The sequence below is a fragment of the Anguilla rostrata genome, chromosome 7 (assembly GCF_018555375.3).
Source record: "Anguilla rostrata isolate EN2019 chromosome 7, ASM1855537v3, whole genome shotgun sequence".
NCBI lineage: Eukaryota > Metazoa > Chordata > Actinopteri > Anguilliformes > Anguillidae > Anguilla > Anguilla rostrata.
In genome coordinates, this window is record NC_057939.1 from 2,449,704 (window position 1) to 2,470,326 (window position 20,623).

The 20,623-nt window shown below is 44.2% G+C and overlaps 1 protein-coding gene across 1 annotated transcript in view; it reads left to right on the forward strand.

Annotated features, from left to right (window-relative positions):
- The window catches only part of LOC135258763 (PHD finger protein 21B-like), a 46,610-nt gene extending 36,333 nt beyond the window's left edge, over positions 1-10,277 (forward strand). The window contains exons 3-13 of the mRNA XM_064342323.1: positions 20-112; positions 244-540; positions 1,752-1,883; positions 2,133-2,184; positions 2,932-3,008; positions 3,263-3,317; positions 4,138-4,160; positions 4,680-4,838; positions 5,401-5,467; positions 5,857-5,960; positions 6,437-10,277. Of these exons, the coding sequence (XP_064198393.1) occupies positions 20-112; positions 244-540; positions 1,752-1,883; positions 2,133-2,184; positions 2,932-3,008; positions 3,263-3,317; positions 4,138-4,160; positions 4,680-4,838; positions 5,401-5,467; positions 5,857-5,960; positions 6,437-6,688 (1,311 nt within the window). The 3' untranslated portion in view covers positions 6,689-10,277. The remainder of the gene's footprint in view (positions 1-19; positions 113-243; positions 541-1,751; positions 1,884-2,132; positions 2,185-2,931; positions 3,009-3,262; positions 3,318-4,137; positions 4,161-4,679; positions 4,839-5,400; positions 5,468-5,856; positions 5,961-6,436) is intronic.
- Positions 10,278-20,623: the final 10,346 nt, after the last annotated feature.

Below are 20,623 nucleotides of genomic sequence, written 5' to 3' on the forward strand. Positions count from 1 at the left end.
CCCCCCTTCTCTCTCTCAGATGCTGGGACATCCCACAGCTGGGCCCATTAAGGTGCCTCAGGTCCACTCCCTGACCCGCCTGCCAGTGCAGAAGCCCACGGTGCTACCTCAGGTTTGAGCTCACCTGAACACACCTCTACCTGAACACACATATACCTGAGCACAGTAGTAATGCTTCTGATCAGGGCGTGTCTCCAGCCTGTGTACATGTCTGTGACCCCCCTGTGTGCCCCTCACCCCCAGGTTCGGCCAAAGACCCTGATCCCAGACGGCCTCCCCCACAGCCCCGCCCCCGCGCAGCTGGCCAACGGGCTGGCCCATCCCCAGACTCCGCCCCCCTCCGGCGCCGACCCCGCGCAGCTGGCCAACGGGCTGGCCCATCCCCAGACTCCGCCCCCCACCGCCGCCACCTCCACCCCCGCCCAGATCAGCGGGGCGGGCGTGGCCTACGCCATCATCTCCACTTCTCCCGCGGGTCCCGCGTCCGTCGCCAAGGAGACCATGGAGGTGCATCCGCTGCTCTTGAGTCCCGACAGCAAGGTCAGGTTCTGGTTGGTTTACCCCGCTCACTGTGCTACAGCTAACATCAGCTTAGCAGAGCTGGCACTCTGAGTTATCCCAGTTGTTCAAATTACAATGCCTATTAATGCCCATGAAAATTATTATTTCAATCAGTCGATCGGTTTTATTTTTATATAGCGCACCTCACACCAAAGGTCCCAGGGTGCTGGCCAGATCGGAGCGAAGTGGAGCAAGTTTGAACGTGGTTTAGTGTTTGAGCCTTTAGCTTCGGCTGCATCAATACACGCTAAATAATACAGAGCCTGTGTGCGAAGTGAGTGCAGGTCAGCAGAACGGCTGGTGCATTCACACATAAAGGTAGAGGCTTGAGAAGCCGATTGCCCCAGTGAGATCCAGTGTGAGTGCGTGCATGCTCTGGCGGCAGTGTTCTGCTGTTGGTTAGGCTGTGTGTTCTCAGACTCACTGGAATCAAATTGATCTGGTCTCAATCTTGCACCGTCTTGGACATGACTTGGACTCAAATGACCACCAACGCAGCTTAGAATCAAACTCAGCTTCACTACAACCCCGATTTTATCTACGGGAGAGATTCGTTGCAACATTCATCAGACAAATGTATTAGTTTCTATTTTTCAACTCATGTTTTTTAAAGTTATTGCTTGTTTTTTTAACAATTTGCTTCTATACTCAAGATACATACTGCTAGATTGGCTTTCAGATGTCTGGGAAGATGTTTTTGTTTGAAGTCTCCCATAATCCACCAGGAGGCACTCTCCAGCCAATAAGATTGCATTACAAGATGTAGGAAGGTACAAGGTCAATAGCATTGTTTTTGGCATGGAAGCATAGCTAACTGTGTTATGGTGTATTGCATTACCTTACAGCATGTGCGCTTGTCCAGAGTGGCTTTCACGGCTGACATTATTACACTGAATCCATTTATGCAGCTGGATATTTACTGCAGCAGTTCAGGGGAAGTGCTGTACCTCGCTCAAGGGCACCCCAGCAGCACCCCATCTGGGAATCAAGCTCGCAACCTCCCAGATTCAAGCCTAGTTCTTTAACTTGTGACCGTCATTGTGACAGTTTTCTGTAAAAAGTGCTATACCAATAAAAATTGACTTGATTTGATGTTGGTTGCTGTTCTGTATATAAATTAGAATTTTGGATCCCTCTTCCTGGCAGACCTTACCTACTGACTGTGCTCCTGTCGGCTTCTCTGTCCTCAGGTGATCATTATCCAGCCCCAGGGTCCTAGTGCCTCCCAAATCTCCCCCGAGCCAGAGGCCGGCAGCCCTGACCAGGAGACCACGCCCATACTATCTCCTCCAGCCAATGAGAAGAGTGAGGAGGACCAGGAGGTAAGATGGAGGCTTCTTATCCTAAAATGGATCCCCTCTTTTATCACATAGAGTAGAGGCTTCTGAAGGTTCTAGTGTGTACAGTGGTGAAGGACATGGACCCTGTAATGTAATGATGCATGTTTGAATCGCAGACAGGGCAATGAAATTATTCCTCGTAGCCAGTAAGTTTTGTTACCCTCATTAGTGAATGTCCAGTTGTAGAGACAGTAAAAGATATTACTGAAACAGTTTGTTTCTTCTCAACAGAAAATAACGTTCATGGTCGCTCTCGGCCTCGTGACCACAGAACATCTGGAAGGTGAGTGGCACGCGTGTGTCATGCGTGTGGGGGTGAGAGCCTCCCGGCGTTAGAGTGATTTCGACATGCGTGTGTCATGCGTGTAGCGGTGAAGCCTGTCAGCCTGAAGTGCAGTCAGATCGAGCATTTAATATAACGCAGAGCAAACTGCAAGTTTAGCTGTAATGTTAAATCTAAAATTTTTCCTGGCTCTTTGTAATTATTTTGTCTGCTACAACGCTTGGGATTGAGCTAGGGGAATCATTTCTCTGAATAGCAAACATTTTGTCATAACATATTGAAACATATTGGCCAATATTGAAATTTTCTTTTTCCCCCACGTCATTATAGAAAAGAAATACAGATATGCACACTATTACAAACACAGAGGGAATCTACGCACTAACAAGAATATCACAGCCCATCAAATAAAACATACCTATACAGTACATTTATATATATTACATATAAACATTTTCAGACTCTACTCATTTAGTGTTTAATACATATTAAACCTGAGTGTATCTGAGTATGTGCAGATCTTAAGATAAAATGATATGGCAGAGATACACATGCTTGGCAGCTTGAGCTGAACCATTTCTTGCTGGAAGTGAAGGTTGCCTTTTTTGGTGTTACGCTAACCTGGTTCTGGTAAGATGTGCAACGGCTCAGCCTGCTGTGCATTGTGGGTGCCATTTTCTGACGCGTGTAGTCAGGGTTAACGGGATCTTTCTGTTGTGTGGCGTGTGACTCTTCTGTGACCTGCAGAGATCCAGAGCAAGAGACAGGAGAGGAAGAGGCGGACCACGGCCAATCCGGCCTACAGTGGCCTGTTTGAGCCTGAGGTGAGTGGAGGGTTAAAGGCATTCTGGGAAATGGAGTTCCTATACTGAGGGGGAAAAAAACACACACAACAGTGCCTGCATTGTATGGGAGTGTTGATGGAAATGAGTAATGATGTGCTAGTGCTTCAATTACAGATAAGCTAATGAAGTAGTCAGCCGCATTCTTAGAAAGAACACTTTTGACGCAGATCTGTGTATTGGTGCGCTGAGTCACATGGTGTGCTGATGTTCTCCTCTCTGTTTTGGCTTCACAGCGGAAGAGACTCATGGCGCATTATCTGAACAGCCAACTATTCCCGCCTGCGAGAGGTAAGAGAGACTTTATCTCCCAGCTGCTCAGTATGACAATTGTGACTATTTTCAGACTCACACACTGACACACACAAACACGCACACACACACACACACATACACATGCGCACATGCACGCACACACACACACACACACGCACACATACACATGCACACTTACACACATGCACACACACACATGCGCACATGCACGCACACACACACACGCGCATACACACATACATGCACGCACACATACGCACACGCACATTCACACACACACGTGCACACGCACGCACACACACACACGCACACTCACACACACGCGCACATGCACACATACACACACTCACACACAGGTGCACACACACAAACGCATGCACGCACACACACACACAAAAGCAGTGACGTGCATGTTTTAAAAGTAAAGGATATGACTGGAGTATTTTGAAAAGTAATGAAATATAGTCTCCAGCATGCATCAGTCAAAGCTTATAAAAGAGAGAAGGTGCAGTTAGTGTGGGACAGAGCATAGAGACAAAAACATATTTTAAAAATACACCTGAAGAACCCAGGTATATTTTTTCTCTATATTCTGAAAAATAATTAGGACAGGGGATTTATAAATAAGTCAAATGAGTCGTCTTGTAGGCCTCTGTCATATCCGTGCTCTTAGTGTACGCTGCTTCAGTGTTCTTTCCTAGAGCTGTCGCATGGCTTTCCCTCTCCCCCCCGTCTGTGACCCCCCCCCGGTCAAAATTTACCTGTGCCCCCCCCCCCCTTGTCCAAACTTACTGCTGCCTATTAACCTGTTCTCTGCCTCCTGCCTGCATGCTAGACACTGAGGATCTGTACTGGAAGGTATGTAGTGTGACTGTAGGCCTGGTGTGTGTGTGTGTGTGTTTGTGGTATGTAGTGTGACTGCAGGCTTGGTGTGTGTGTGTGTATCGTGTGACTGTAGCCTTGGTGTGTGTGTGTGTGTGTGTGTGTGTGTATGAGGTATGTAGTGTGACTGCATGCTTGGTGTGTGTGTGCGTGTGTATCGTGTGACTGTAGCCTTGGTGTGTGTGTGTTAGCCTTGGTGTGTGTGTGTGTGTGTGTGTGTGTGTTAGGCGGGTGTGTGTGTGTGTGTGTTAGATTGGGTTTCCCTCCATATTTGCTGCCACTTGTATGGTAGCACTGTGTCTTGTGCTACTGTCTCATAGATACTAATAAAATATTTCAAACTTAGTTGTGACTCCCACTGGAATGAGGCACAGGTTTTGGTACACGATACAAAAAGTCAGTGTTTTCTGGAACAGTTTAAGGGTTTACGGGGTGTGTGTCAGAGCCGGGATGTGAACCTGCAGCCTCCTGAGCCGTGTCCGCTCTGTGTGGCAGGAGGACTTGGCGGCTGACGAGCACTGTGCCGTGTGTAAGGAGGACGGAGAGCTGCAGCCGTGCCACGGCTGTGCCCGCGCCTACCACCCCGCCTGCCTGCACCCGCCCCTCCGGACCCCGCCCACGGGCGCGTGGCACTGCCCCTCCTGCCAGAGGAAGGTGGGGGTCTCATCTGGAGTCTGTGGAGAACCTCTGGGCTGCGTTTGGCCCGGGAAACTGCCGCTGCGTGCCTCTCAAGGAGGATGATGGGATACATCTTGGCTGACAATTTCACATATGAACTTTTCATGCCTTTTTTTTTTAACTTGAAGTTCCATGCTTTAAAACTCTGTGCCTCACAACTCAAAGTTGCACATCTTTATCAAAAATTGGATGATTTAAATAATTGTGCCATCATTTCAAAGCTTAAATGCTGTTCTTTTGATTATACATATAATAAACTTGTATATATAGTATAAATATAATATACAACCCAAATGTGAAAGTTCTGGAGATGCACTGCATTTCACGTGAGTCAGTCTCAGATCACTTGATGGCTATCTGTTCTGTGCATTGCTCCACTGTGCAAAAGTTCTGTTGTATCCATGATTCAAACATACTGTGAATGTGCATCCTAAATGATTGCACCACTTGTGATAATGTGATTATGGGGTCATGCTGTCAAAAGTATCTATTTTTGCATCTGTTAAACTCATAAATATATTTTCTTCCCTTTTTCAAGGTACTAAACAAAGATGATACGCCTTGGACACAGAATTTCATCCAGTCATACTTAACACACAAAACAGGTAAACAACAGTGCAATGCTATGCTTCAGTAATAGAGTAGTGTGTACTCTATAGCTACATGTTAAGTTCTGTAACCATGAGCAGAGTGTCTGTGTGGAGCCTGAATGGAAGTGGTGCTTCTCTTTCACTCTGTGTGAGTTTGTACCAGGGTGGATTCTGTACTCTGGTGTTAGAGGGAATTTCCTTGTGTTCCGGGTTTGTTTGGTGACTGAGTGGAGGTGCTGATTTCTCTGTGCTCTCCCTGTGTTTGGTGACTGAGTGTAGGCACTGATTTCTCTGTGCTGTCCCTGTGTTTGGTGACTGAGTGTAGGCGCTGATTTCTCTGTGCTGTCCCTGTGTTTGGTGACTGAGTGGAGGTACTGATTTCTCTGTGCTCTGTCTATCTGCAGTACGGCAGGAGGAGAGAAGGAGACTGAGGAAGAGGAACAGCGAGCTGAAGAAAGAGTACACGCTCGTGGAAGAGCAGGACCAGCAGCTTACCCAGGCCCTAGCGGTACTCCTTCCCTACGATTACCTTCGCACACATCCAAGCACACATTCTGGTGCAAGACAAGCAGTAGACATACACCATTTTTATGGACAGGTTTCATACCCCAGTTATACCCTGAATCAGGTCTGCATTTTTTACACTCACTGTCTGGGGTTACGATTAGTAATGGGAGCAGAATGGGAGTTCTTAGAACATGTATGATTTAGCCGCTGTCTTTAACGTCATTTAACTTCGTCCTGCATCATATTTTGGGCCACCAGTTTGTTTACACTTTCTCACACTGCACTTCAGTCCTCCGACAGCTAGGGGTCGCAATAGGCTCTTTGTCAGGCCACTTCTCAGACAATTGTCCAATTTGCACCACCTCGATCATCAAAGTTGATAAAGTAATTGACATTAATTAAGCACAGATGATGAGTGACAGCAGTGTTTACGTGTTAAATTCAGTTTTATTATTACACCTCTCGTCCATCTCTCAGAAATGCGTGGATCTGAAGCACAGCCTTCTGGGACGGCAGAAGGACACGCGGGCCTCCCTGGAGCGGCTGAAGGCCCTGATCCGCCTCATCCAGCGCGACCAAGTCATCCAGGTCACCATGATGGCCACCACCACCTCCACTGGCACCTCGCTGCTCTCCCTGCCCTGGATCAAACCCACCAGCACAGCGCACCCTGCTGGCGGCACCATGCTACTGCAGAAGAGCCTGCCCCAGAAGCAGAGCAACAACTGACCCACCCAAACTGCCCCCTCCGTCACCCCCCTGACCACCGTGAGCCTGGCGGCAAACCCGCCGAAACGCTGGTCATCACCTGCATAATCTCGACAACAACGAAACAACAACAACTTTCTTTTTTAAAAAGTACCATTGAAGGTATTGTCTGAACAAAACACCGCTGTTCACCCGGTGAGGTTTCCGAGGAGCCATTACAGAAAAACACACGCGGCGTACAACTACTCCTGCCTAAGTAATATTTTTTTAAACCCAACACCTTCAGTGCTTATGAGATTTTTTTACTCATTGTTTTTATTATTTCTTATTTCTTAATGTACTTGGCCTTAATGTATTTATGAATATAAAAGAATGCCACAGATTTATGAAAATAAGTGTTCTGTGAGGCGATTGTTTTTTTTGTTTTTCTTTTTTTACAAGGGTAATAAGAACTGCTTTGAATACAATACGGGAGAAAGGAATGACTTTTTATGGTAGTTGCAAATAAACGGCAGAACAGAAAAGGACTATACATTGATATCTGAGAAGCTCATTCTTATTCTCCCATGAACAGTGTTTGCCATATGAATTCAGGTAAAAGAGCTTGTTCACTGTATATGTATGAACCTTATGAGCCTTCAAACAAAATAGAGAATAACGTTTCACAGTATTAATATAGTTGAAATTGGAAAAAAGAATTTAAAGAAGCTAAAGAATTTACATTTTTTTGTGTGAAGAGTTTAGTATTTTCAATGCCTGTTGATAATGCAAAAAAGAGTTTTTGAAGGATCTTTGAAGGTCTTTGTACAGATGTTGTGTTGTTTTTCGCTGTTCTTTCTATCTTCTGTCTTTTTCAACATTAGTGAATCACACACTCACATGGTGTTAAAGTATACATCTCCAACGAGCTGAACACCATTTATTCTTCCATTCTTATATTTCACTTTCATTCATCAGTATTGAAAATATGCCAAAAATGTACAATTTTTTTACATTTTTAAAACATTTTTGCTACCATGCCAAGCTTTAATTTCACCCCTAAAGACATTGCCTTTTTATCAATGAAAGACAAGAGAGATGCTGAATGGTGTAAACAACTTTTAAAGTGTTCAGCGACGTTCAGAGACGGCTTGATTTGTGTGTTTTGATTTGTCTTGGAGGGATTTTAAATGCAGACCAGTGGATTTCTGTAGCCCGGGATCCTGCGAAACCGAGGCTTCTGGGACGCAGAAGAGCAGATCTCACCCCCGGGCTCTGGCACAAACTGCTGGAACAGCTTCCCTGGGCCCAGAAAGGTAGCATGCTACTCGACAACTAAAGCTGTTATGGTATAGTTATTTATTTCTGTTGCTGTCACTTTTAATGATGTTTAAAATATTCATTGGCTGATTTTTTTTTTTTTTAAATGATTGCTTGTTCTGTGCAAATTCAGCTGATACAATGTGCCTGGCAGCACAGACAATAATTCTACTTTTTGGACATTTTTTTGAAATGTTTCAGTTTATGTTTCCATAAAGCTGTGCACCAATAAAAACAAGAATGATCACTTTTGCATAGAACAGGGCTATTCATCTCCAGGTCCTGTGGGACTCTGTGTCCGCAGGTATTTGCTCCAACCATGCACTGCACCACCAGATTTCACTAATTATTTTACCTCCTTGGTTCAGGAGGTAAGCTCATTTGTGAAATCTGGTGGTGTAGTGTATGGTTGGAGCGAATACTGCAGACACTGTGACCCACAGGACCTGGAGTTGAGTATCGCTGGAATAATAATGCAGGCACTACCACAGATGCACAAAATGTTTTTTTTTTAATTTTTTAAATAACTTTGATGATTATAGATTCATATCAGTGCATATAAATTAGTATGCATCTTTTCTGTTATTGCGAAAGATTGTATGCATCACGTTAATGTTTGAAAGATTAGCCCACCACATGAAGCTGAGCGTTGTGTCTGCCAGTTTATTGAGTTTTGATTCCTTGTTACGATTCCTTGCCATTCTCGCCTTGAATGATTTTTACCATACATTTTTACATACTCCAGCTTATACAATGTATTTCAAAATATACATTCCTTAAAATTAACATAACAGGTATTCTTAAATATCACTCTAAGGGATTTACACACACAGTTTTCTGAGTATGTCATGTTTGTCATTGAGCCACAAATTTTAGAACAAAGTTTTTAAAAAAAGAAGCTGTCTTTATGCCCCGTACACAGGATCCTGTCAGAACAAACCTGAGCCTTGGAACTTTCCTGTCGAATCTTGTCTGGAAAGAAATAACTGGATAACTAGCCCCTTCACAGTTCCTTTTAAAAGCCGAACACAAATGTGCATTTGCTGCTGATGCTCATGCGGACGGTCAGAGCCAACATGCCATCATTTTCACATCGGGCCATTTTACCCGGCTTGGGTAATGATTTTCTGACATCCTATCGTGCATATTTGATCCAGCAAGTCCCGAATGTGCCAGAATGTCAATGTCAGCTGTCACTTACTCAGTTCTCCGGGGAGGTCGTTTATCAATCACGCTCCTGCGCGGATTTGGGCGTTAGCCGTGCTCACATTTACTTCCATGCCAACTTGAGATTTTATCTAATTTTAACCTGATTTAAAAGTGCACATCTCTGCGCGGATTTCAGATCATGCAAATGCACGACCAGTAGCTGAAAAGTCACATTGCAAGCCGCAGAAAACGTTTTATTCTTTCAAAACGAATAATAGGTTAGGTATGTGTGATTGGAAGGAAAACGCCTATCAGGTTGGATGTCACACAATAATACATTTACATAGTTATGTATTTATTATATCTATCACATGCTTTCAATCGTTGACTTGTATGAAGCTATCAAGGCTTATCTGCAGAAAAGCACTATGATTTGTTTGTCAGTCACTGATGACACATGATGACTCCGCCTAATTTGGGGTTCGTGAAGCCTCATTCACAGTTATGTACGAACCCTGCTGAAGGTTCATTGGAGAGATGCTGACATATGTGTGGATTTATGTGTTTGGAGGGGAAAAAAAGGAACATACTTAGAACCATATCATAAATTGTGTTCTATGATGGGAGTCTATCCCAGGTGTTGTCAAACTGAATATTTCCGGGAAAAAACTGTGCGGTGTTTTACAAATCTATTTTAATACACTTGACATTTCGTTTGAACACATTTTTTTACATTATTTTGCCAATGAACAAAGGACAAAAAATGTTTTGAGATACTGAATATTACTGTTTGTCATTTATGTGTTCTGATGTGACTTGCTGCACACAGTGTAATTTCTTACATTCGGTGGACTTTAATTTGTCTTATTTGCTGTGCGAAGGTGTAGCCCTGGGAGCTAACGAGGCTACACAGAGCATTCGAGAGGAACATTGGCTGGGGACTGTTGAAAATGTTTTCTTTGTTGTGAACAAGGGATTGTCTGATGATTAGAATATATTCAGTAGGAAAAGTGTTTGTCTTACGTATGGCACTGTAGTTTATTTCTTCTTTACAACGCATTAAAAATTTCATTGATGAAAGTTGGTAAACTAGTAATGACTGGGCTCACTTTTTTTGTATTGTTACAAAGATGGAAACAATAAATGACTTCTTGAAATATTACTTGGATTTAAAGTGCCTAGTTTTAATTCAGTCTTGAGTAGAAAAGGATCGCACTGATAGAAATATAACTCTCTTCAACCTCAGCTGATGTGTGGTGAGCATTCTTGTGCAAAATGGCTGCTGTGCATCTCCCAGGTGGGTGCTACAGAGATGAGTTTCTTCCTCATCACTGTAAAAAGTACTCTGACTTTTGAGAAAAGTGCTGTATAAATGTGCGGCTGTGATTGTGGAGGTGATGGTTGTTGTGGTTGTGGTGGGTGTGGTGGTGGATGTTGTAGTGGTGGCTGTGTTGGTGGTTGTGTTGGTGGTAATTATTGTAGTGGGTGTGGTGGATGTTGTAATGCTGGCTGTATTTGTGGTTGTGTTGGTGGATGTTGTGGTCACTGTGTTGGTGGTTGTGGTGGTGGATGTTGTGGTGGTTGTGTTGGTGGTGGCTGTGTTGGTGGTTGTGGTGGTGGATGTTGTGGCTGTGTTGGCGATTGTGTTGGTGGTGATTATTGTAGTCGGTGTGGTGGATGTTGTAGTGGTGGCTGTGTTGGTGGTTGTGGTTGTTGTGGATATATTGTTGGGCAAATCTCATCACTCGTGTGTAGAAAACAGCGCTGGCATTGCAGGTAGCTGCTGGGTGAAGGTCTAGCCTCTGACAGTTGTTTCATTTATAAACTTTGGGAGCGTCACCTCCATCCTTCACAGAGAGCAGGTGTGGAGAGCATACAGACCTAGAGCGTACTCAATCAAAGGGCCAGCAGTCTGGCCCGTCAGCGATAGGTAATACAATAACGATAAGCTATGGATGTTCTGTGGCTTATTGGTGCAGGGTGGTACAAACTGTGACACTCTGGATTTGTTGGGCATCTAGGATGTTTGTATCAGATAGAACTTGAACTGAAGGAAGGCAGGCGAAGTGAAAACAATGATTGCGAAGTGACAAGAGATTCAACTCCCCAGGAATGGAAGTTATGCTCAAAGTCACCATCAATCCCACAATTCAGTGCGGTGTTTTTCAACAGTTTTTTTTTTTTTTAACTGCACAGTATTATCAGAAAAAATGAACTACCATTATCTGCAACAACACAAGAGAACTGAGGGCTGTTCTAGTTTCTTTCTGAAAACAGTGGACATATACTGCACATTTGAATGCTGTTTACGTTATGGTAAATGATCTAACATTAGTTTGCCTGTTCAACATAAACCTAGTTCCAGTATCAAAGGTACAATTTTCTGCATCTGTGATTTTTTGATGCTAATTTAGTCATCTCCTGACACTCTGAATGGTGGTATTTCAATGATATTTTAATGTACCTCTATCCACAATGTAACTTTAATAAAAACCCAGCACATACGCCGATTCACATCGGCCTGAGAGAATACATTTCATTATTTATGACCGTCCTGCAGAAGATCGCTTGGCAGCAGCTGCAAACATTTCACATACTTTGACCAGATCTTCACCAAAAGAATACCACACAATACAAGCCTTTGGATATTTCTGCTTTTTGCAAACATACACCCACTCAGCATCAGAATACAGCCACACATCTGTGTGAGAAGGAGGCCTTGAAACAGAAAAATCCACTGTGGTTAATTGTAATTTGCAAAGGCTTACTAGCAACAGTGTGTGTGTGTTTGCGTGTGAGAGTGAGAGTCTGTGTGTATGTATGTGCATGTGTGTGTGTGTGTGTGTGTGTGTGTGTGACTGAGTGTGAGTGTGAGTATGTGAGTGTGTGAATATGTGTGAGTAGATGTGTGTGTGCGTGTGTGTGTGTGACTGAGTGTGAGTATGTGAGTGTGTGAATGTGTGTGTAAGTGATCTTAGCTTAAAATGTTTTCCTAATGTGGCTGCATATCTAAAATGGTTTTTCTGTGAAAACCTTCGGAGACATTCCGAAAACTCCTTCAACCACGCAGGACACTGCTAAAAACGGCAGGATTTCTTCGTCCTGGAGTGTTCAGTTCTGTCTTTTTCGGATTCCCGTTCTCTCTCCGGTCACGTCTTTATGTGCTCGACGCACTGTACTCCGGAATTGGAAAATGACTGCACGGCGTAAATGTCAGACCGCGTGGCCTATCTTTGTGTGATGTATGTGTGCGGTGCGCGAGCGTGAGCGTGCGTGTGTGTGTCGGGGCGGGATGATTGGGGCGGGGTGCTGACAGTCAAATGCGTTTTTCGTAATCTGATCCAGCGGCGCACGGAGGTGTCTGGGCCTTTCGCGGCGGCAGGAAGTGTCAGCTCGCTCCCTCGTGGCGCGCTGGACGGCTCTCGCTACGCCGGCTAATTGGCCTGGAGCTTCAGTCAGCTGTCTGGGCTTCACTCCTTTCCATCTGCAGGCCTCATCTCTTAAATGCCACATCCCGGCCGTGGCTAAGCCCCTCTAATGAGCACGAGGAGCTTGTTAGTCTGAGGACCACAAGGGAGGGCTGGTGGTCGTATCGATGTTGACTGTAAACACATTAGGAAGAGCTGGGGAGATCTTCTGAAGGCAGCGTGCAGGCCTGTTTGACTTGGCTTATTTTGGGAAGAGCCCTTCAGTCAGTCTGAAGTACGCTGTTGCCCACTATAGCTAACGAAAGAGCCACCACCTTTGAAGTGTCCTGTGTGTCCTAGAGAGGTGTATGCTTTGGCTGGCTGTCCGTCACTACCAGCACTGCAGAAAATGATGGCCCTGTAACACTGGCTCATATTTCCTTATGGAAATTTCAATTTTGAGAACTGGAAAAGCTTCACCCAGGAAGCAATCTCATTTGGTGGGATGATTATTTCTCATTGCGCATGCTGTGGTCAGTAAGGTGCACATAGTCTGTCTGTACGAGCTAGGCCTTGACCACAGAACAAAAAGAAAAGATAAACAGGAACAGACACAATATGATGTATACCAAGTTGGGTGAAAATATGGGCAACATTTTTTTTAAAGCAGGAAAAAATACACATTTCATCCACATATGACCTTCTTCAGTGCTGACATGTTTCAAGGTTGTTTGTGTAAACTGTAAAATTAAGTGTGGGCAAGTAGGATGTGTGAAAAAAATAAGCCACATTATCCTATGTAAATACTGGAGGCAAGTGACTCAGACGTGTGTTATGAAATGTAAAACTGAAAATGGACGTTGTGGAGATGAACACTGGAGGATGAGTGACACCTTGTGGTGGAGCAAGAAAAAAAAGAAAAAAGTACAGTTTCTCCTCTGGTTACCCCCCCCACGCTCACCCAAACCAAAACCAACGCATTTAAACGGCTGAGACAGTCACATCAGTTTTATATGCCACGAGCTGTTGTTATTATTTCCAATAGGTCGCTACATCTTGGTGAGTTTGATGTGGTTCTGGCTTTACGTTTCTTCTATTTGGCTTGTGTAGGCCTAGCATTCGGTCCGCCGGAGAGGCGGATTGGTCTCAGCTGCGCCGGCTGGTGGAGGGAGCACACGCACCTGGGCTGCGTTAGCTAATCAGCCCAGGTGCTTAAAGGTGTGGTGCTGTCCACCGTTCGGGGTCGAGACCGGGAGCTAACACCGAGGGCATGTTTCTTTGAGTTTCGGTTAATTTCTGTTTTGTTTCTTTTATTAAGACGAGGAAAAGTTAGCCGCTACTGAAAAGTCGGAGGAGCTGGTCTGCTGGACAGCAGTCCAGCTACAGAGCGGCGAACAGAAATAGTTGTCGCTCTGTTTTACTTTCTTTTGTCTTCGTTGTTTTAGTTCATTGTTTTTGCCCAGAACCCGTGAGGGGGAAGGGGGAATGTGCCGTTTATTTTATTTCATATTTGTTTGGGTGCGCTCTCTGTCTCAGACAACGGTGTGCCCTGCGCATTTCCCTCCCAGGAGTGTCACACTGGTTTCCAAACGACACAAACCAGAGAAGGCCTACAGTAGATTCACTAATCGCTAACAACCCAAGTAGCAATTAATGAGAGCGCAATGGCAAGACCGTATCACCCAGGTAACGGCCAATCCTTTGTCATTAGAATTAACGCGTGGATGGGGAAAGGTAGAGGATTTTGATTACTACGGAAGGTAGAGAGGTACACTGCTGTCCCGACCCTTACGATAAAAATCACTTGTAAACGCCAAACGTGAGGATTTCACATGTGAACTATAAAAATGATCCCACTTATGAGAAGAAAGGGTAGAAAAGGGCAACCTATACTACACATTTCAAGTCACCTGTTTCCTTCTCACATCTATGTGGAAAATTTCATTCACACGTGGAAAAAAGCCAGCCACGTGTGAAAAATGTTCACTTCGTATTTGACTTTGTCGTTTCACGTGCAAATATATTTAATTTAACCCAGAGGCTGTGTTGTGTCCATATTTGACACACCGCCTGTTTGCATCAGAGATCCGTTTCAGTGGCGCAGTGCTTGCTTACCACCAGCAGAGGTCAGCATTGCAGCAAAAGGCTTTGAACAAGCGACAATTAATCCAAGCCCTGAGAATACCATATTATCATTCAGTCAGTGTCTTTTGATTCCAGGGATACTGGATTTTTGTAATGGTCTGTCTCAAAATGATCAAATGTAGTTTCTTAAATTCCTGAAAGTAACTTTCCTTTGATGAATTCATGATGCATACTGTATGTTCACTGTATGCATTTAAAATCTCTTAATGTAGAAGGTCCTGGGTTTGAATCCTGGCTGGGGCCTTTCTGTGTGGAGTTTGCGTGTTCTCTTTGTGTCCACGTGGGTTTCCTCCGGGTACTCCGGTTTCCTCCAACAGTCCAAAAACATGCAGGTTAGGCTAATGGGGATTATAAATTGCCCATAGGTATGACTCTGTGAGTGAATGGTGTGTGTGACCTGCAATAGATTGGTGACCTGTCTAGGGTGTATTCATGCCTCCCGCCCAATGCATGCTGAGAGGCTCTAGCAACCCCCCCCCCAAAACCCTGACCAGGACAAGCGGGTATAGATAATGGATGGAATGTTACATAATGTGGCATCAGTCATTTCAATTTTAATAATGATTATATGTTTGTGTTATTGGTCATTTCTCACACACAGTAGTCACAGTGTCTCATTTAGAAATCTCCAAAAGTGTGCTGTGTTTGTTGGAAGTGAAACGTAATGATGGTGCCAATTCAAACAAGAGACTCACGCAAAAATACACACACATGGCCCAGGGGAGGCCTCACCATCCCGGCATGGGAAAAAAACGCAAGATTCATGAGTTTTGGAACACTACGGCTAGCACTTCTGGGCCAAAAAGCACTCCGTGTGAGAGACGCAGCCGACAGATTGTACCGTTGTTATTATTTCTTTAAGCAAACAGGTGCCAGTATCCAGGGCGATACTCATTGCAAGAATAATTCTGACGACCTCATCAGCGTTGATTATTGTACTTTTGTATTTTATTAAAATGTTTTTGTTTTTTTTTAAACCGGAGACAGGAACCATGTTCCTGCTGACAAGTGTGGTCCCAGGGTTGGGTAGTTCTCATCCAGGAAAGGGATCGGCAAACTGTCAAATTTTTTAAAAGCCCTTTCCTTTCCCCTGGAATACTAAAGACTTTTCACATTCATCCTTTTATAGTTATTAGTAACACTTTACAATAAGGTCCCATGAATTGGCATTAACTTATGTAGTTGTTAACGTGAAGTAATGATGAAGAAACACATTAACAAACACATGTGGCCCAACTAAAATCTTGACAATCTGAATTATGATGAAAAAGGTGCACCAGTGGTTTCATTTACAAGTTAAAAAAACCAACAAACATACTAAATTGTGCTAGCTATATGTCCAGCATTCGTCAGATGAAATGCATTTCTTTCAGTGCAAGTTCCCAGGCCCCAGCGTTTCACCACCAAGCTACCAAAAATGGAACGGGCTTAAATCAAGACCCGGGATCTCTTTCCGGAAGTCACGGAGAAGGGCCCGAATGTTCCACTAATATTTCGAGGGGGCCGAGCTTTCTGGATCGCTGAGCTGGGCGGCGGGGTGTGCGAGTCCAGTTACGGCTCAGGCTCCTTGCCCAGGTCCTCCCAAAAGGCGGAAACGCTGCCGGTAACCTCAGACCGCCGGCTGCTAAAACTGGCCCGTGGATGTTCTTTTCCGGAGTATCCTTTTACGCGGAAGCAGGCATGGGTTTCAGTGAGCCCGGGCTTGGGAGCTACGCTGCCTCTGATCTCCAGCTAGGCGACCTCGGTTTATGGACCTTATGTAATTTATGGGAAATGTAGGAGCTGAATCACGGCAGTCGTACGTGTCAAAGTCGTGATGGGTTCTAATACTATTTGCGGGTTGCGTTAATGGGAGCGCAACCACTGCATGAAAAGCGAAGTTTCTGGAAAATATGCGTTAAAGAGGTCATGAGTGGTCGTTTCCCCGTGCGTATTTCCAGAAACTTCTGCACACTCCCGGGCCACGTCTGTGATCAGGGATTTCTGGACTCGGATATCCCTAGTTAATTCGTGGAATTGAAAATTTCATGCCGTGTCCTGAGGCGATGACAGCCATGTCTGGTAATTTATACCAAGTGTCTGAACACACATCTGCGTGCCAAATCATGTCCGTTTCTGTCACGTAACTGTGGTTTCCGGTGTTGATACATGCCGCACACGGCAGGACGAGAGGTGTCCGTTCTCATGCAGTGAACTCCAGTGCAATTAAGGGTGCACAGCACGAAATTATACAGCAAAGATAATGTTTTAATTATCTGTAGTAATTCAATTCAATAATATCTTGATTTTGTAATTATTAGTAATGAAAACTATTTTCTCGATCTGTTCTCTCCCTATTCAAATTTAGCATCAAAATACAGGAAAAAACATATTTGCTATTATGAAATAACAATAATGTTACAATATTTAAGGTAAAGCAGAGCTGAAAATTTTAGCACATACTTAACACTGAAAAGTAGAGAGATGTAATTAAAAAAAAAAGTTAATATTAGGATTAGAAAATAGCATATACAGCAATAATTTTATTTATTTTTTAAAATCATCACCGATGACTGTGAAAATGGCGATCAAATGGATCCAATTCAAAGTAATTTGCAGGAAGCGCATGCTTCGGCGAGCTTGCGACCTTTGACTCCGCGGCCTAAGCTGTACGTCTGTCATCTGTTGGAGGTAATTGGGTGACAATCCCTCCAAGGCCTCGGAGGACTTAGCATGGTGCAGAGAGGGCAGCCCTGAGAATGTCGCGGGACGCGTGTCGAGCGTGGGTCCACACGGCAGCGCCGCCTCGGCATCGTGCGGTGAGGACAATGTTAATTTTGGCAACGTTTATCCGCACGGGCACCGCGTCGCTGGGATCTGTTACTCAGAAAGACACACGATGGAGACGCGTGGCACGCCAGAGCGTTCGGACGGCGGCGACCGGGACACACTGTGACCGCCTGTCCCGCTGCTTTGGGTCCACACACACAGAGCCAGGCAACAGAAAACGCCTCTGTGTCTGGCACTGTGGTCAGGAGGAAGGAACAGAGACATCATAACAGAGACGCGGGGCTATTCACGGCAGCGAACCGTGCAGAAATAGCAGTCTGTCCCTTTAAGAGAATTAAACAAATGAAGCTGTGCTGCGGTGTTTGTGGAATATAGCCAATGAGCCGCGGCGCTCACTAGACTGCTACCAAAACATCGATCATTTACTGCAGAAGTCTGGAAGAAGTGAGAAATGATGTCAGTAATGCTCTGTTTGGACATTCTGAAGAAGCGCTTCAAACACTTTTCACCTAACACATCCGCTTCGCCTCTCCTCCGTGTCTCTAAAGATGTAACCTGAACATTTTTATCATGCTGCCTTGCAAATTTGGAGGTGTATGGCCACATAAACAATGGCTTTCCATGGTAGAAACAGAGAGAAAAATGTTTACAAAAATACTGCCCTGAAAAAGCCAAGTGATTTAAAAATATTCACAAAACATCCTAAGGCTAAAAGTAGTTCATAACTTTCTGATTTAGGATAAGCTCTTAAAAATAATGGGTGTGTCAATCCTAACTTTATAACTCCTAGGTTTTTGGAGAGTGATTCACAAAGCATTTTAGAGTTTAAACCAGCTCCTAAATCTGCGAAAAGTTAAGAGGAAGGAGGTAGTCAAAAGGACTCCTAGGTCGCTAAGACCAAATCACGAAGAGTCCTAAAATTGGCTGCAATTCACCTCATAATCGGGTCAGAGTTTTAGAATAGTTGAATAACGTCCAGCAGTGGGGACGTTGCATCTGCCTGGAGGCATATATGTTCCCAGGGTTCTTTTTTGGCTTTTGAAGGGATCCAGACTCCAAATTTCCCTTCAATAATGTCCTTCCTTCCAGGGAACACTCAGGCAAGAAGTAAAAGCTGTTCTCGCGTCCAGTTTGGTTTTCATTTCTGTTTGCAGGCTCTTGGAGCCTCACACCAGTTGCTGTCACAGCCATGGGTATTCCAGCCTGATAATTAAAATGCTGTTTAAATGCATATTCGCTAATTATTTTACAGGCTGCTGGACATATAAGAGGCAGACAATCAGCAAAATATGTACTTAAATTGTCAGTATATTATTTTTGGTTTAATGTTAAATCAGTGACACTTAGCCTACATTTTCATTAAAAATCATTATTTGGATATAGCAACGTGGTTTGTACCTTCTCCTGTGGTATTTCTACGATGAATTAAATCCTCTGATAGCAACCAGGACAACCCAGCCCCTCTCTCTTGACTTAAGAGTTTTCCCCATTACTTTACAGTAAAAGTGAAGTCTCAGCGGCTTTGTGAATAGGTTTTAAGAGGAAGCTCTTAGCTCTGAACTTTCAGTGCCATTTCACCTTCAATTTCAAATGAGAGGTTCATTGGAATTATTGAATCCGGGGGACTCACGGACAAAGCCAGTGGCCAGAAGGTTGCATGTGACACCACCCAGCGAGATGAGATGGGCCAGGGAAGAGGTCAAAGTTCACTGCCCCGAACAAGAACAAACGCAGCGTTCATCATCCTAGTTGACAAATGTGTGGGGTGGAAGGACAACCGAGCTGTACGAATGACAGCCCAAAGAATGATGTCAGCGAGCTGACAGTTCTGGGAAGTGCAAACTCTTATAATGCGCAGTATGGTTATAGGGGTGGGCTTGTCACTGAAGGCAGATTTTGGTTGATTTGTCTTGCAGTAACAATTTTGCTTTTGTCTCAAGCCTTCGCTTGAAAATGAGCGCCAGGACACACCTTGTCAATGACTGTCGATTATTCATTCATTTCATACAGTAATCATGGCCAACCAAAGCCTCCCCCACCCCCACACATAGTTACATAGTTTTGCTTCCAAACAACTCATTAGGTAATGCCCTGAGGAAAAACTGAATTAATTTCTAATTAAAGTTCAAATTGAAGCAGAATTCGGCTTGTAAGACTTTGCCACTTTTCTGAAGATCCTGTGGAATTCATGGAGCTGAATGCCTGACAGGAACTTGTGCACTTACATTGAGCACTGTTTGATTAGCTTTTCACAAAGCCTCTTCTGTGATAGAGCAAGCAGGAAAACAAGATAAGTCTGCTGATAACCATGCAGATGACTAATATACAATGACCACTCCCTCCACGACACTGCAGACTTTCAGGGTAAGCCAAACATTTATGACATATTGACTGGTGCCGTTGCTGTAACTCATTAACAAATAATGCACACCTACACAAGCCATCTGCAGTTTGTGTTAGACAGTGTTCCGCAGAGATAGCAAAGTTTATAGAACGCTATCACACGAAAAGTCAACACGATTGATCTGCAATTCAAATAAGTAATGGAAATGGAATGTCCATTTAGGAACCAGTACAGACAGTAGGATCCTTTATCCCTGTCTGTGAAACTCACTGCTAATGATTACATTCAGTACAGCATGATTTGTTTCCCACTGAAAGTATTCATCTAGGTTCAGACTAATAGCAATAGCAATGGCTTTGCCTCTTAACTCATAAATACAGTGCTTAGCTTTCATGTAATATAACGCAACTTAATGAGTTTGGTGGCTTCTAACACTAGGACAAAATGGCCCACAAGAAAACAGATAACAATTTCTCAGACTTAAAGACATGGCATATTTAAATTGTTGTGAGTTTATTCTACAGTATATGCTTTTTCTTGATGCACACTCACTGTGTAGTTATTGTCTGTAATGCCTATCCAATCACAAACTTTCAAAAAAAAAAAGAAAAAAAACTTCTAGTAGGATTGACTTGCCATTGTCCCCTAACGTTGAACACGGGTTCGATATAAAATTTACCCATGACCTCTAGGCCAACCGAATGTTACCCTCGCACACAGAAGGTCCTTTGGAAGAGTCACAGCCTGGGGTTTTTTGGTCTGTGGGGCTGAGGGTCTGTATTGAGAGTCACAGCCTGGGGTTTTTGGTTTGTGAGGCTGAGGGTCTGTATTGAGAGTCACAGC